We start from the raw sequence: 12,471 nt of genomic DNA, 5'->3' as shown, positions 1-12,471 counted from the left end.
GGAAATCTCAAATTTTCCTTTGGAAGATTCAACTGAATATCTAATATTATATTATTTTATATTAACATTATATATATATATATATATATATATATATATATACTTATTACTTTAACCATATATATACCTTACATATATATATATATATCATATTATTTACTTAATTAATTCAATTAAATAATGTTTAATTAATTTATTAACTCAATTAAAAAATGTTTAATTAATTAATTAATTATTAATTAATCTTAAATTATTTTTTTTTTGGGTTACTACAAGAATGACTATGTACCCGGTATCCATTTCGGGTCAGGTTATGTAGATACGGTATCAAAGGTATTAACATGGCCGATATGTGATTGATATGTTTTATTTATAATGGAAAAAAAATAGTATGAAAAATCAGGGCATCACATTTGTGGCATATGCAGTTAGGGCATATGGGTGAGCATGAGATGAAGGAACTTCATAAAAGGAGACTCTTAAAGGGTATGAAAACATGCAAGCTAAATTTCTACAAGTTCTGTGTTCTTGAGAAGCAAAACAAGGTGGATTTCAAAACAGTCACTCATAAGACAGAAGGTATTATTGACTACATTCATTCGGATGTTTGGGGGCCGGAGAGGGTAGCTTCACGGGGTGGACATATGTATTTTGTGACTTTCGTTGATGATTACTCATGAAAGGTCTTGGTGTACTTCATGCGGAACAAGTCAGATACGTTTGTCAGGTTTAAATTGTGGAAAGTTAAGGTGGAAAATCAAACTGGGAGGAGAATTAAATGCCTAGGGTCCGACAATTGAACCGAGTATGCTGATTCGAGATTCATGGAGTTTTACAGGCAGTAGGGCATAAGGAGACATTTCATAGTTCGCCGGACACCATAACAAAATGGTGTGATTGAAAGGATGAACTGAACTCTAATTGAGAGAGTTCGATGTTTCAGGTTAAATGTAGGGTTAGCGAAAAACTTCTAAGCTAAGGTAGTTAGTATGACATGTTTTTTAGTAAACCAATCACTAAAGGCATCACTAGAGGAAAAAAATTGCGGAGGAGGTATAGACAGGTAATACGGTATACTACTCCGGTTTAAGGGTATTCAGTTATCCAACTTATGTGCACATATCTAGTGAGGAGAGATCTAAACTTGACGTAAAGTCTAGACGCTGTATTTTTTTTGGGTATGAGAAAGGTGTGAAAATGTTCAAATTGTAGGATTCAATGGCAAACAAGGTGGTGATCAGTAGAGATATAGTTTGCGATGAGAAAGTTATGATAAAACGTACTTAAGAAGATAATGAAGAGTGAAAGAAACTAAAAAACTAGAGCAGAGATAAGCATGTTGTGTAAGTGAAGTTAGAGACATAGGGTAATGATTATGATCCCTAGATTGTAAGGATTTCTAACTCGAGAAATCAATAAGTTGACAATGTTCTTATACGAAGATGCAGACGCACTATTAGACCATTATTTAGGTATGAATCTCATGATCATTCACCTTGAAAAACTAACGGATACCTTCCTTTCCTTCTTCTACTTCCCTTGCCCTCTATCTTTGTCTATTAATATAATCAAAAGTCTCTTTAACAGATCTTTGCTGCTTTGTAGTTCGTTATGACGAAAGCATTTGCTCTCTCCATCGCGCCTTTTCAATCAAAGGCCGCTCGCAAGATTCCTTCTCTGTCTCTATCAGACTTCTTCGAGTTTTTTCCCATTTTATTATTATTTTATAATAAAATATTCAAAAATACTTTATTTGGGAAAAAATTTCACATTTTAACGCTTACGTAATCTCGCAGGCCTGCGAGATTTAAACAAGTAGGGACATTTGTGTGAAGACATGTGGCGGCCAAATCTCGCAGGACCATCCTGCGAGATTTGCATGGGCGTGTTCAAAGCAGCGATGAGGGTGGAAATAGCAAGCTCCCGCCAAGAAAAACAATTCCATGAGTATTTAGCAAAGAAGTGAAGCTCCCGTAGGCATTATGATTATTGGGTTTGCTGTTGTAGCCCACGAACGACACCGATGATCCTTGGCCGGTGAGGGATATGAAAAGGGGACTGGCGAGTAACGAAGGGTGGTGGAACCCGAGGGAGGCTATGGTGGTGGCGGCAGAGGAGGAGGAGGAGGAGGGTACGCATACGGTGCAAGAGCGCTTGGCGTTCTTGCGTTTGCCGCCGCCGACGGGGATGTCGTGGAGGGTGCCACCGTGGGTCCAGTAGCGGCTGCAGGACTTGCAGAAATGGCAGGGCTAGGAGAAATAGTTGTTGTAGTAGTAGAACTTGGTGTTGGTGGAGTCGCAGCGGGGGCAGGGGAGGTGTTCTTACTCTGGCGAAGGAGGGCCCATTGTAGTGGGTTTTCTGAGTCAGCGGTCGCCGGTGTCTGAGGGCATATTTGGCCGCGAATGGTAGTGATTGGGTTGGTGCACGTTGGATTAATTTGGAATTGAGGGGTTGGGGTGGAAAGAGGAATATAACTTGATCTGTGGAGAATTGAAGAAGATGATTGAAGATGAAGATGAATGAGGAGAGGTAGGTGGATTCAATCAGGTTATTCTCTCTGTTTTTTTCTCTTTTTGTTCTGTTTGGATTGAGAGATTTTATGGATTGAATATTCTTTCTGTTTTTGTTTTGGTTTGGGTTCAAAACAAAATGATGCTTTCTGTAAACAAAACAAAGCTTGTGGGCCCTTTTTTAAAAATAAAATAAAATTGTTTTGCAAGGTTGTTTTGTTGTTTTTTATCGCTTCGCATGCCTGTTCATCCAATTTTCTCTGTTTTCTTTATTTCTCCGTTTTGAAACTCAACTTTTTCTTCAGATTTGTCTCGGAAGATGGCAGAAAATAAATTTATTTCTCATCGGCATTCTGGTTGCAAACGTGTGGGCTTAGAGGGGGAGTTGAACCTTCTCTCGCCAACAAAGAAGGAAGGCTTGGCGAGAAGCAGACGCAAGCAGCACGTGAAGAAAGAAAAAGAAGAGGAGAGAAGTGTCCCATGCAAATCTCGTAGAACCAACCTGTGAGATTTGTTTAAATCTCGAACTCGAACTCCTGCCTGTGCCACACGTCACCTTCCCATTCGTCCATCAGCTTTAAATCTCGCAGCACCAAGCTGCGAGATTACATGAGCATCAGTTTGAGAAATTTTTTTCCAAATAAAATATTATTTAATATTTTATTTTATTTTAATAATAAAACAGGAAAAAACTAATCGTTGTAGTGCTCCTTATCTTCCACCCTTGCCCCTCCACCAATGCTTGGGCCCCCCTCCTTACCCACCTGATTCCCTCCACGTGGCATCCTCATCAACGGCAGCTCCTTCACCGCTCCCGCCCCACAGTCCCTCGACGACATTGAATCGCACGATATCAGCTACATAAGCACCGAAGACGCCCTCGTCCTACCCCTCGCCACGCTCCTCGCCCTCTGATGGTGCCCCTCCTCTACTGCACCCGCGGAGCACCGGATCAGCTTTCCGTCAGCTTTCATCAGAGATTCTAGGGTTTCCGGCCTCGAATCCGACGGCGGAGGAGAGATCTCTTCTCTGCTCACCTCCGTGCTCTGGTTCTGGTATACCTCTTCTTCCTCCTCACTCTTCTTTTGAATCTCTTCCATCCGTACCTCCTCTTCTTCTCCTTCTTCGTCTTCTTCTTTTTCTGCTCGTTCTCTGATCGCTTTCCGCCGCCTTCGCTCGTCGTCGGTTTGAGTAGCCGCGTCGGCGGCTTTACCGGCGAGGTCGCCGCCGGACTGCCAGTTTGAGCGCCCCCCCCCCCCCCCATGTAGTTGAGTGTGATTTAAAAATCGCTACATGTGAATAATTGAGCTTCTAATTTTCTGTTTTTTTTGTTTCTTTCTATTATATGTTCCAATATGGCGGATGATGAAACTTTCTGTTTGTTTTTCCTCCCCCCCCCCCCCCCTGTTTGGAAGTTTACTGTCGAGTGATGCTACGCATCTGATCTGATACTGTTTTTCTGCTATTCTGCAATTGGTCTAATGTGCATCTAATCTGCATCTCTGATTTGTTGTTCTGCTGCAATTATAATACAGATATCTAGCCAATTATTATTACTTTTTTTGTTGATATACCATTTTAGTTTTCTGTTGATGTTAGTCTCTGCTTTCTTCTTCTTTGATCCATCCATGGATTGTTTCTTTTGTTTTTCCCTTCATCCGATTTCATTTTTTTTTCCAGTGAAATGTTCAATTGGTTTCATTTAATTATGCTACAGCTGACTTTGTATTGAGTTTGGTGCTTATTGTGCTGATTATTTTAATCTCTGGCTCACAGAGGGAAAGTTTCTGGCTCAACTTTTTTCTTTTTTTAAAATTGAAATGCTGTTGTAGTTGATCGGATGTTGATGTTGATTTCTGCTATTGTTCTACTTCTCTTTTTTTTAAAAATTTGCTTCCTTTTTTATTCTCTATCATGGGGTAACTTATGGATTCTTCTTCATTCTTCTCTTTTATTCATCCTTTTTTTAACCATTGGGACTTAAGTATTCATATAGCTGATCTCACCTAGAGGGATTTAAGGCTTGTTTTTTTTGTTGTTGTATGCCAATGATGCTAGTACTACTTTATTACCTTTTGTCAAACTTGAGGAAAAGGGTGTAGTGGCCTCATGCAGGACTATTGCAAATTTACTAACTTGCTTAATCAAATGGCGCCATGGCGGTGAACTGGGATTCTACATAGAACAAGGTCGAAGCACAAGATTGGTATTCCTAATTTAAGAGTCAAGTTTGAAGCACAAGATGACATTTGGGATCTGCTTATTTAAAGTGGCACCCGTATACAATCAAGTTTAAGAATGGCGGGGTTGTAGAGATTTTGTATTACTAATGCTAGGCCAAATTCTTTGATGGGGAGTATTAACATCTTTGCCATTTTCATATTTCTTATTATGTGATGTCCAATGTCAGCAATTGAAAGAATGGTGTTTCATGTTAGATATTATCATTTTTGCGATAACTTCTTTATTTTCAAATACGTTATTGGTCCCAAAAAAAAATATCAAATTTCAAGCCATTTAAATGCAATGGCTCTTTCTGCAATTCCACGCATCAAATGTCTATATTTGCTGCTGCAAATGTAGTCTTTGTATATATTACTTAATGGAAAAATAAATATTGATTTAGGGGTTGTGACATTCATTGGTTTGTTATCTAATATCCTTTTCTGTATTCTAAGAAAAATGCTTTGATTTATCTGTTGTTTGCCCATGCTTTTGGATTGTTCTAGCTTTTGAATCTTGATAGCTCAAACAATAGCTCACAAATCTAGTTTAGCTTTGTTATTTCTGTATTTTTAGGGACAAATCTTTAACCTTCAGTTTGTTATTTGGCATCTTTTGTTAATTGACTGTGACTACATGCCTGTATTGTATTCTAGTTATCTAATTCTCTTCTATTAAATAAATTTCCATTTTTTTTTTTTGTAGATTTAAAATCTGATTGTGCTGATGTAAAATTGAAGATGGACACTTATGTTGCTTTGTAATTTTTCTTTTGGTTGGTATATGCTTATGTATTAAAATTAGCTGAGACTAATTTTAATTTTCATTCATATCATGATATGTCTAATAATTAGTTCTGAGCTCCTAGCCTTTTTATGTCTTGCTTTTAGAATCTGTTGCATTGTGCTCATGTTGTCTCATGTTCATGATTCCCTGCCCATGCCTGTACTCGTACTTTATAGACCCTAACCAGTCTTTTTTGTCATGCATTATGTAAAATGGTTGGAGATAGTGAGTAAGGATTTAATATCCTTGAATCTATCAAAAGAAATGGTCCATGATCGCATAAATTGGCGGAAAAGGATTCATATAGTCGACCCCACTTAGTGGGACAAAGGCTTGGTTGTTTTGTTGTTGTTGTATTATGTAAAATGTTTCAAAGGCTGAAGGTTCTCACTTTCAGAGCTTATGCCCTTCTCAATTGTCCTCCATTCCTGTTTTATAAATAATTCAATTGAAACCTTGGATTGCTTTTGGCGTAAATTATTGGGCTTTATTTTGGATAAATGAGGGTTCTCGGAAAAAGCTTCTTTTTTCTTTCCGTGTATGAGAAGAGATGATAAATCTCTGAAACTTCTATTTGTAATATTATATGTGATATCTTTTGTTGAATGTTGATATTAAATGTTTGCAATATGGAAATTCTCTCTCCCAAGGTTGTTTTGCATTACTCTTCTAGGCAATTGGAATTGATTATTGGCGTGTTAATTTCTGTAAAATTACTTGAGGGCTGAAGTATCTTTCATTTAGAACTTATTTTGCTTCAACACATGTATTGTGTTTTTCAAAACGCAGATTATTTTCTAATTTTATTTATTTTATTTGTTCTTGTGTGAAAAGTAATTGAAATCTGATGATAGCTCTTCATGCAGTGAGAGAGTAGATCATGGCAGACTTGGAAAAATTGCTCCTAGAGGCAGCGGGAAGAACTGGTGCGGGAGGGAGGAACCAGCACTTACTTCCACCATCTAGAAGGCGACTTCAAGGTTCATATTCCGATGATGGAAGTGATTCTAAGGATGATGATTCAGATGATGATCATGGTTATGCAAGCAGGAAGCCCTCAGGATCTCAAGTTCCTTTGAAAAAGAGACTGGACCCAACTGAAAGAGACAATGATCAGGGCAGTCAGGAAGAAGGGGATGATGGTTTTGCTCATGAGGGTGAAAGTGGTGATGACTCGGATGTTGGGAGTGATCTATACAAGGATGAAGATGACAGAGAAGAGCTCGCTCAATTACCTGAACTTCAGAGAGAAATGATTTTGTCAGAACGTGCAACAAAAAGAGATGATAAGAAACTGCAGCAGGTGGTTAGGTCAAAGTGGGGCAATGAGAAGAAAACACAATCCAGACAAGAGACACCCCCTCTTGCCTCTTCTCGTGGTGTGCGCTCATCAGCCAGGTCTGCTGATAGGGCAGCTGCCAAGGATGATGCATTAAATGAGTTGCGAGCAAAACGGCTGAAGCAGCAGGACCCAGAGGCTCATCGGAAACTGAGGGATGCTGCTCGAGGAGGTTCTGCCAAGCGGGAGTTTTCTCCAATCAAACGTAATGCCATTACTGCTTCTGGTTTGAGTAGCTCCAGTCAGAGTGAGAGTGAAAGTGGGTCCCATAGTGAAGATGATGAATCAACAGGGGATGGAGGAATGGCTGACAGTGATGACGATGGGGACATGGGCCGGCCTGAGGTGCCAACATTTGATGATATAAAGGAGATTACAATTCGGAGGTCAAAACTGGCAAAATGGTTTATGGAGCCATTCTTTGAAGAGCTGATTGTGGGCTGCTTCGTGAGGGTTGGAATAGGGAAGTCAAAAGCTGGCCCTATCTATAGGTTGTGCATGGTCCGGAATGTCGACGCCACTGACCCTGATCGGTATTACAAACTAGAGAACAAAACTACACATAAGTATCTCAACTGTGTTTGGGGCAATGAAAGCTCTGCTGCAAGGTGGCAGATGGCTATGGTTTCAGACTCTGCACCACTCAAGGAGGAGTTTGACCAGTGGGTAAGGGAGGTGGAGCGTAGTGGGGGCCGGATGCCAAGCAGACAGGAAGTGCTGGACAAAAGTGAGGCTATACAAAAAACCAACAATTTTGTTTACTCTGCAGCTACTGTGAAGCAGATGCTACAGGAGAAGAAATCGGCCTCATCAAGGCCATTAAATATTGCGGCAGAGAAAGACCGGCTGAGGAGGGAGATGGACGTGGCAGAAAGTAAGCATGATGATGCTGAGGTTGAGAGGATCAAGGCAAGGCTGCAGCATCTTGAGGCATCCCGTCAAGCCCAAGAGAAAGATGCCAAGGCTATTAGGCTGGCTGAAATGAACAGAAAGAACAGGGTTGAGAATTTTAAAAATGCATCAGAATTAAAACCAGTTAACACCAGTTTGAAGGCCGGGGAGGCTGGGTATGATCCTTTTTCGAGGAGGTGGACACGGTCAAGGAATTACTATGTATCGAAGCCTGGTGGAGTAGAGGAGGCTGCTGTTGTAGCAAATGGTGATGCAATAGCTGCATTGGCATCTGTAGACAGTAATGGTGCAGGAGTGAGGGTTACAGCCGAGGCTGGCATGGCAGCTACGACAGCAGCTTTAGAAGCTGCAGCTGATGCGGGGAAATTGGTGGACACAAATGCTCCTGTGGATCTAGGCACAGAATCGAATTCACTGCACAATTTTGAGCTTCCAATCTCATTGGCTGCACTCCAGAAGTTGGGTGGCCCTCAGGGAGCCCAGGCAGGGTTCATGGCAAGGAAGCAGAGGATAGAAGCCACGATAGGACGCCAGGTCCCCGAGAATGATGGGAGGAGACATGTGTTGACGCTGACTGTTGGCGACTATAAAAGGCGGAGAGGGCTGCTATGAAATCTTGTGATTTTTGCTTCCTAGTGCCACCATCTGTTCATGCCTTGTCTTCGTGGGAAAGTGAAAGTTTGTTCTTGAGGTCTCTGTAAATTTATATCATGTAATTTATATCATGACCTAGACGTATTTGATCCCCTTCATGAAGCCTTATTTTTTGGTCAGGCCAGCATGCGGCCCAGATAATGTGTTTTTGGCTGTTGTCCTCATGTGCTGCTCTTCTTTGTTTTGTTGGGGGGGTGGGGGGTTGGCCGTGCGAGAGGAATAGAAGGCTTGGGATGGGAAAGAAAAGCTTGTGATGCTCCAATATATTTATTTAATTTAAAATGGGTGCATGAAGAGGTTCCTCTTAAATTCTTTGGTACCACCTCACTTGATATGACCATTGACCCTATGTTTAAAGAGACCTTGAATTTGAAGTTGTATTGAATCTAAATAAAATGATGTATTAAAATTTGTTTAAATTCACTCAAATTTAAATTCAAATTCAAATTTGAGGTTCGAAATCCATGATTCAAATGCTATATGAATGTATCAATGATTCTTAAAAAGTGGAGTTGTAATTGTTTTCTTGTTCTAAGATTGACATTGGAGTCGTGGCAAATTGAAGACTCCTTCAGAACCTCCATCATTCATTGATTGATGGATCTCTTCACCCATAACAGAAGTTATTGTCTTAACCTAGTATGCTCTGTGGTTGTTACATTCCATGTGGATCCTCCACGTCAAAATAGTGATGAACAAAGTCAGATTGAACATTTCATTCTAAGCATCCCTATCCCTTTGAAGTTATTAGAGAATAAGATCTATGCTTCGATCTCTTCACCCACAACAGAAGTTATTGTTCTAACCCAGTATGCTCTATGGTTGTCACATTCCATGTGGATCCTTCATACCAGAATAGTGATGAACAAAGCCAGATTGAACGTTTCATTCTAAGCAACCCTATCCTTTTGAAGTTATTAGAGAATAAGACCTATGCTTCGTTTTTTATTACAATTTATTTTATTATAAAAAATTGGGGCGGCTACTATAGTATCACAAGATTAAATTATAGAAAGTTTTACAAAGGTACTTGTTAAGCTTTGGACTTAAATTTCATAAATTTCAATTTACATAATGTAGAATGCTGCTTAATTATATTGAAATGAAGTTATGGAAAGTTGTACAATGGTACTTGTTAACCATTGGAGTTAAATTACGTTAATTTCATGGTTTTAAACCTAGATTATGACCTTTTCCTAGGGAGGAGGTTGTTTATAACGTTAAGTGATATCCCCTATTTGTACATAAGCTTATATAAGGATCTTTCTTTAATTTTTTTTTTATTCATGACCATTCCACATTCATAGAAACCTTGACCTCCAAATGATGAGGAGGTAGGATATAAGTAAAATCTAGTTTTATTCCTTTAAGTTTTAGGGGTCTATTTGGTTATCATTGTAAAAAATTTTGCAAGTGAAGCCAAAAATGAAAGAAACATAAACTAAAAATTGAAAACTAGCAACCTCTTTGTTAATAGTTCTAAAAATTAGAACATATTGAAAACCAAATTGTGCAAATGCTTATTTTTTTCCCCTTAAATCAAATAATAATTAAAAAAAATATGATTTAAAAAATGAAAATAACAAAAGAATACAAATCAAAATATCATAATAATAAATAAAATTTCATTATAGTTATTTTATTTAATTATTATATTTCAAAATTCACTTTTTAGTGCACCAAGAATAATCTTATTGTAAATGACAATTAAGAAGTAATAAATGTAAATTTATGTAACGATTGCTCCTCAAAAATGAATTCTAGAAATTAAACTGCTATGCAAGAGGTTGCCGAAACAACTTAAAGCCATAAAATCTGGGTTTTAGTTTTTGTGAAAAGCAATGAAGATTGAGGTCAGGAGCAAAAATTTGCAATGTAAACAAATGTGATGTTATAGTGTTTTTCTTCACTATACTGTGAAGAAAATAGAAACAGCAACGATACAAAGCAGCCCCTTGGTTATTCATGACTTTATCTGTCTCCAGATCATTATTTCATTTTATTTTCGTTTTGTTCTGTAGTAGTTACGAATTTAGGTGGTTATTTTGTTGTTAATCTTCTGGACAATGTTTGAGGGACGAAGGAAGGAAGTAGAGTGCTTGAAATTGTGGAAGATACTCAGTGATGATGTTGAAAAATGCATCTGAAGCGCCGGTCACCAGTGGTATTTGCTGGGCCTCAGTGTTAGTCTTGTTCTCACTTGACAAGTTTTTTCCCAAATTTTTTCTCTGGTCTTCAACCCATATGTTTTATATTGGCTTGCTTTTGTGATGTACATTTGGTTCATGCTTCATTAGTAATGTTATTTTAGTTTTCATTATTACCCAATGCTCAACTACAAAGGATCTGAAGAGTAAAGGAATGTCATGGATAAAATCTGATTTTTTTGTTGGAATAAATCTGTCATTCTTGAAGTCAGAAACTGTATCTGGTCATGGAGGAAGATTCTTAAGATTTGTATTCAGACAGTCACCTTTTGTGATCATATCACTGGCAGTGATAATGTTATGGACTTGTCCCATAATTATTGGCAGCTTATTTACTATATGGAAGATATCTAGGGAGCAGTGATTTATTGTTCTGAGTTAAGTTACAATGCCAAAGTCAGCAGTGTTGTTTCATAGAATTCATGATCTTTCTAGCTACTGAATCCCAAGAATTTGCTGTTGCTCATGAGATTGCTTATGTTATGGTCAACATGTGACTACAAATCCTTTTTCTTTGTGCAAAGTAAAGTAAATAGGTTACAGCACCATCATTTCTGGTTACCAGGCAGCATAGATTGCTTTCTCCTCTGATTCTGGATCGGAAGGAAGCTCATCTTTTGGTTCCGAAGATGATATGGGTAGTATGTGTGATTCTGATGGCAGAGCATGATTTCAAAGGGGAGGATAATCTTCTAATCATCCAAGTTGTGGTTTTGAAATTGATTCTAAAGACTATGCGATTGTAGAAGATGTCTTTTGGCCTGCAAGCTAAAGGATGCAGTCTAAGAAGTTCTCTGAGGATGCTTAGGTTAGTGTTGACCATTCAAAGAGCACCGGATGTCCAGGTAAAAGACTCGACTGTAAAGGGATCTTAGGCCACTTTCCCCATCCTCAAGCAAAATCCATTGAGACCATGGGTGATCCGATTTGTGCTTTTTATTTATTTATTAAATTTGGGAGGGGGGGGGGGTGAATGATAATGTGATAGGAGTTCCATTGGAGAATTCAGAAATTTCATAGCCCAAACAAGTTATTCTTCCCATTCCTATCTGATCTGATTCTACAGTTAACACTTCATGTGAAAGGGAGGATTTTAATGAGGGAGATGCTTTGTGGTTAGTCATAGGCAGCTGGGACCCCACGGCGCCCGCGGGGGGGGGGGGGGGGGGGTGGGTGTCGGTTGAGGAAGACTAGAGATCTGCAAAAACTCCTTTAGGACCTAGATTTATAGTTAGTCCTTTAGGGCAAGAGGTGAAGGTTAGTTCTAGAGCCTATGAGAGGGGGCCAAAAAAAGAAGGTTTAGAAAGAGCTAAACAATTTAGCTTCTTCTATCAATTAGTGGGTTGGGGGTTAAAAGAGTAAAAATATGAAGATCATTAGTTGAACTGTTAAGGGTTTAGGGGATTTTAGGAAGAGGGGTCTTACTAGGGAAATATTGGTTCGACAGTATCTTGAGATTGTGTTTCTTTAAGAAATGGAGCTTGAGGGTGTTGATGGGGGGTGGGAGGAGCATTTGGGAGGGTTAGTGTAAGGATTGGGAGTTTATTCCTCTTTGGGTTTGATGGAGCCATTCTTATTGTGTTGGATACTTGCTTCATTCTAGAGTTGACAATCTTGTTGGATTTTTCTCCCTTTTGGTATTGATAGATGTGAAAGGTAGGGGTCATTGGTGGCTCTATTATGTTTATACCCATTCCTAGGACTTCTTCTTGGGATGAGTTATATGCTGTATTTTGTTTTTGTTCCCCTAGGTGGATCGTAGGTGTTGATTTCAACGTAGTTAGGTTTCTTAGAAAAAGGGGGTGGACGGTTACTTCTAGCATGCAGAATTTAGAAATGT

The 12,471-nt window shown here is 38.9% G+C and overlaps 1 protein-coding gene across 3 annotated transcripts; it reads left to right on the top strand.

The window, feature by feature from the left end:
* The first annotated feature begins 3,341 nt into the window (after nt 1-3,341).
* On the top strand, nt 3,342-8,733 carry LOC131168166 (protein RTF1 homolog). Of its 3 annotated transcripts, none has more exons than XM_058127429.1 (2): nt 3,342-3,565; nt 6,386-8,733. In XM_058127429.1, the coding sequence occupies exon 2, from the start codon at nt 6,400-6,402 to the stop codon at nt 8,380-8,382; it is 1,983 nt and encodes a 660-aa protein (XP_057983412.1). In that variant the 5' UTR covers nt 3,342-3,565; nt 6,386-6,399; the 3' UTR covers nt 8,383-8,733. The 3 variants fall into 3 exon arrangements, with proteins under 3 accessions (XP_057983412.1, XP_057983414.1, XP_057983413.1); XM_058127431.1 differs by having other exon boundaries at nt 4,626-8,733; XM_058127430.1 differs by having other exon boundaries at nt 3,377-3,565; nt 6,374-8,733.
* The last annotated feature ends 3,738 nt before the right edge of the window (nt 8,734-12,471 follow it).

The sequence above is a fragment of the Malania oleifera genome, chromosome 11 (genome assembly GCF_029873635.1).
Source record: "Malania oleifera isolate guangnan ecotype guangnan chromosome 11, ASM2987363v1, whole genome shotgun sequence".
NCBI classification, from domain to species: Eukaryota; Viridiplantae; Streptophyta; class Magnoliopsida; order Santalales; family Ximeniaceae; genus Malania; species Malania oleifera.
This window is presented reverse-complemented; position numbering and strand designations above follow the sequence as displayed.

Bases quoted from the DNA above. Each gene is read 5' to 3' on its own strand.
- LOC131168166 (XM_058127429.1), top strand. From the start codon at position 6,400: ATGGCAGACTTGGAAAAATTGCTCCTAGAGGCAGCGGGAAGAACTGGT.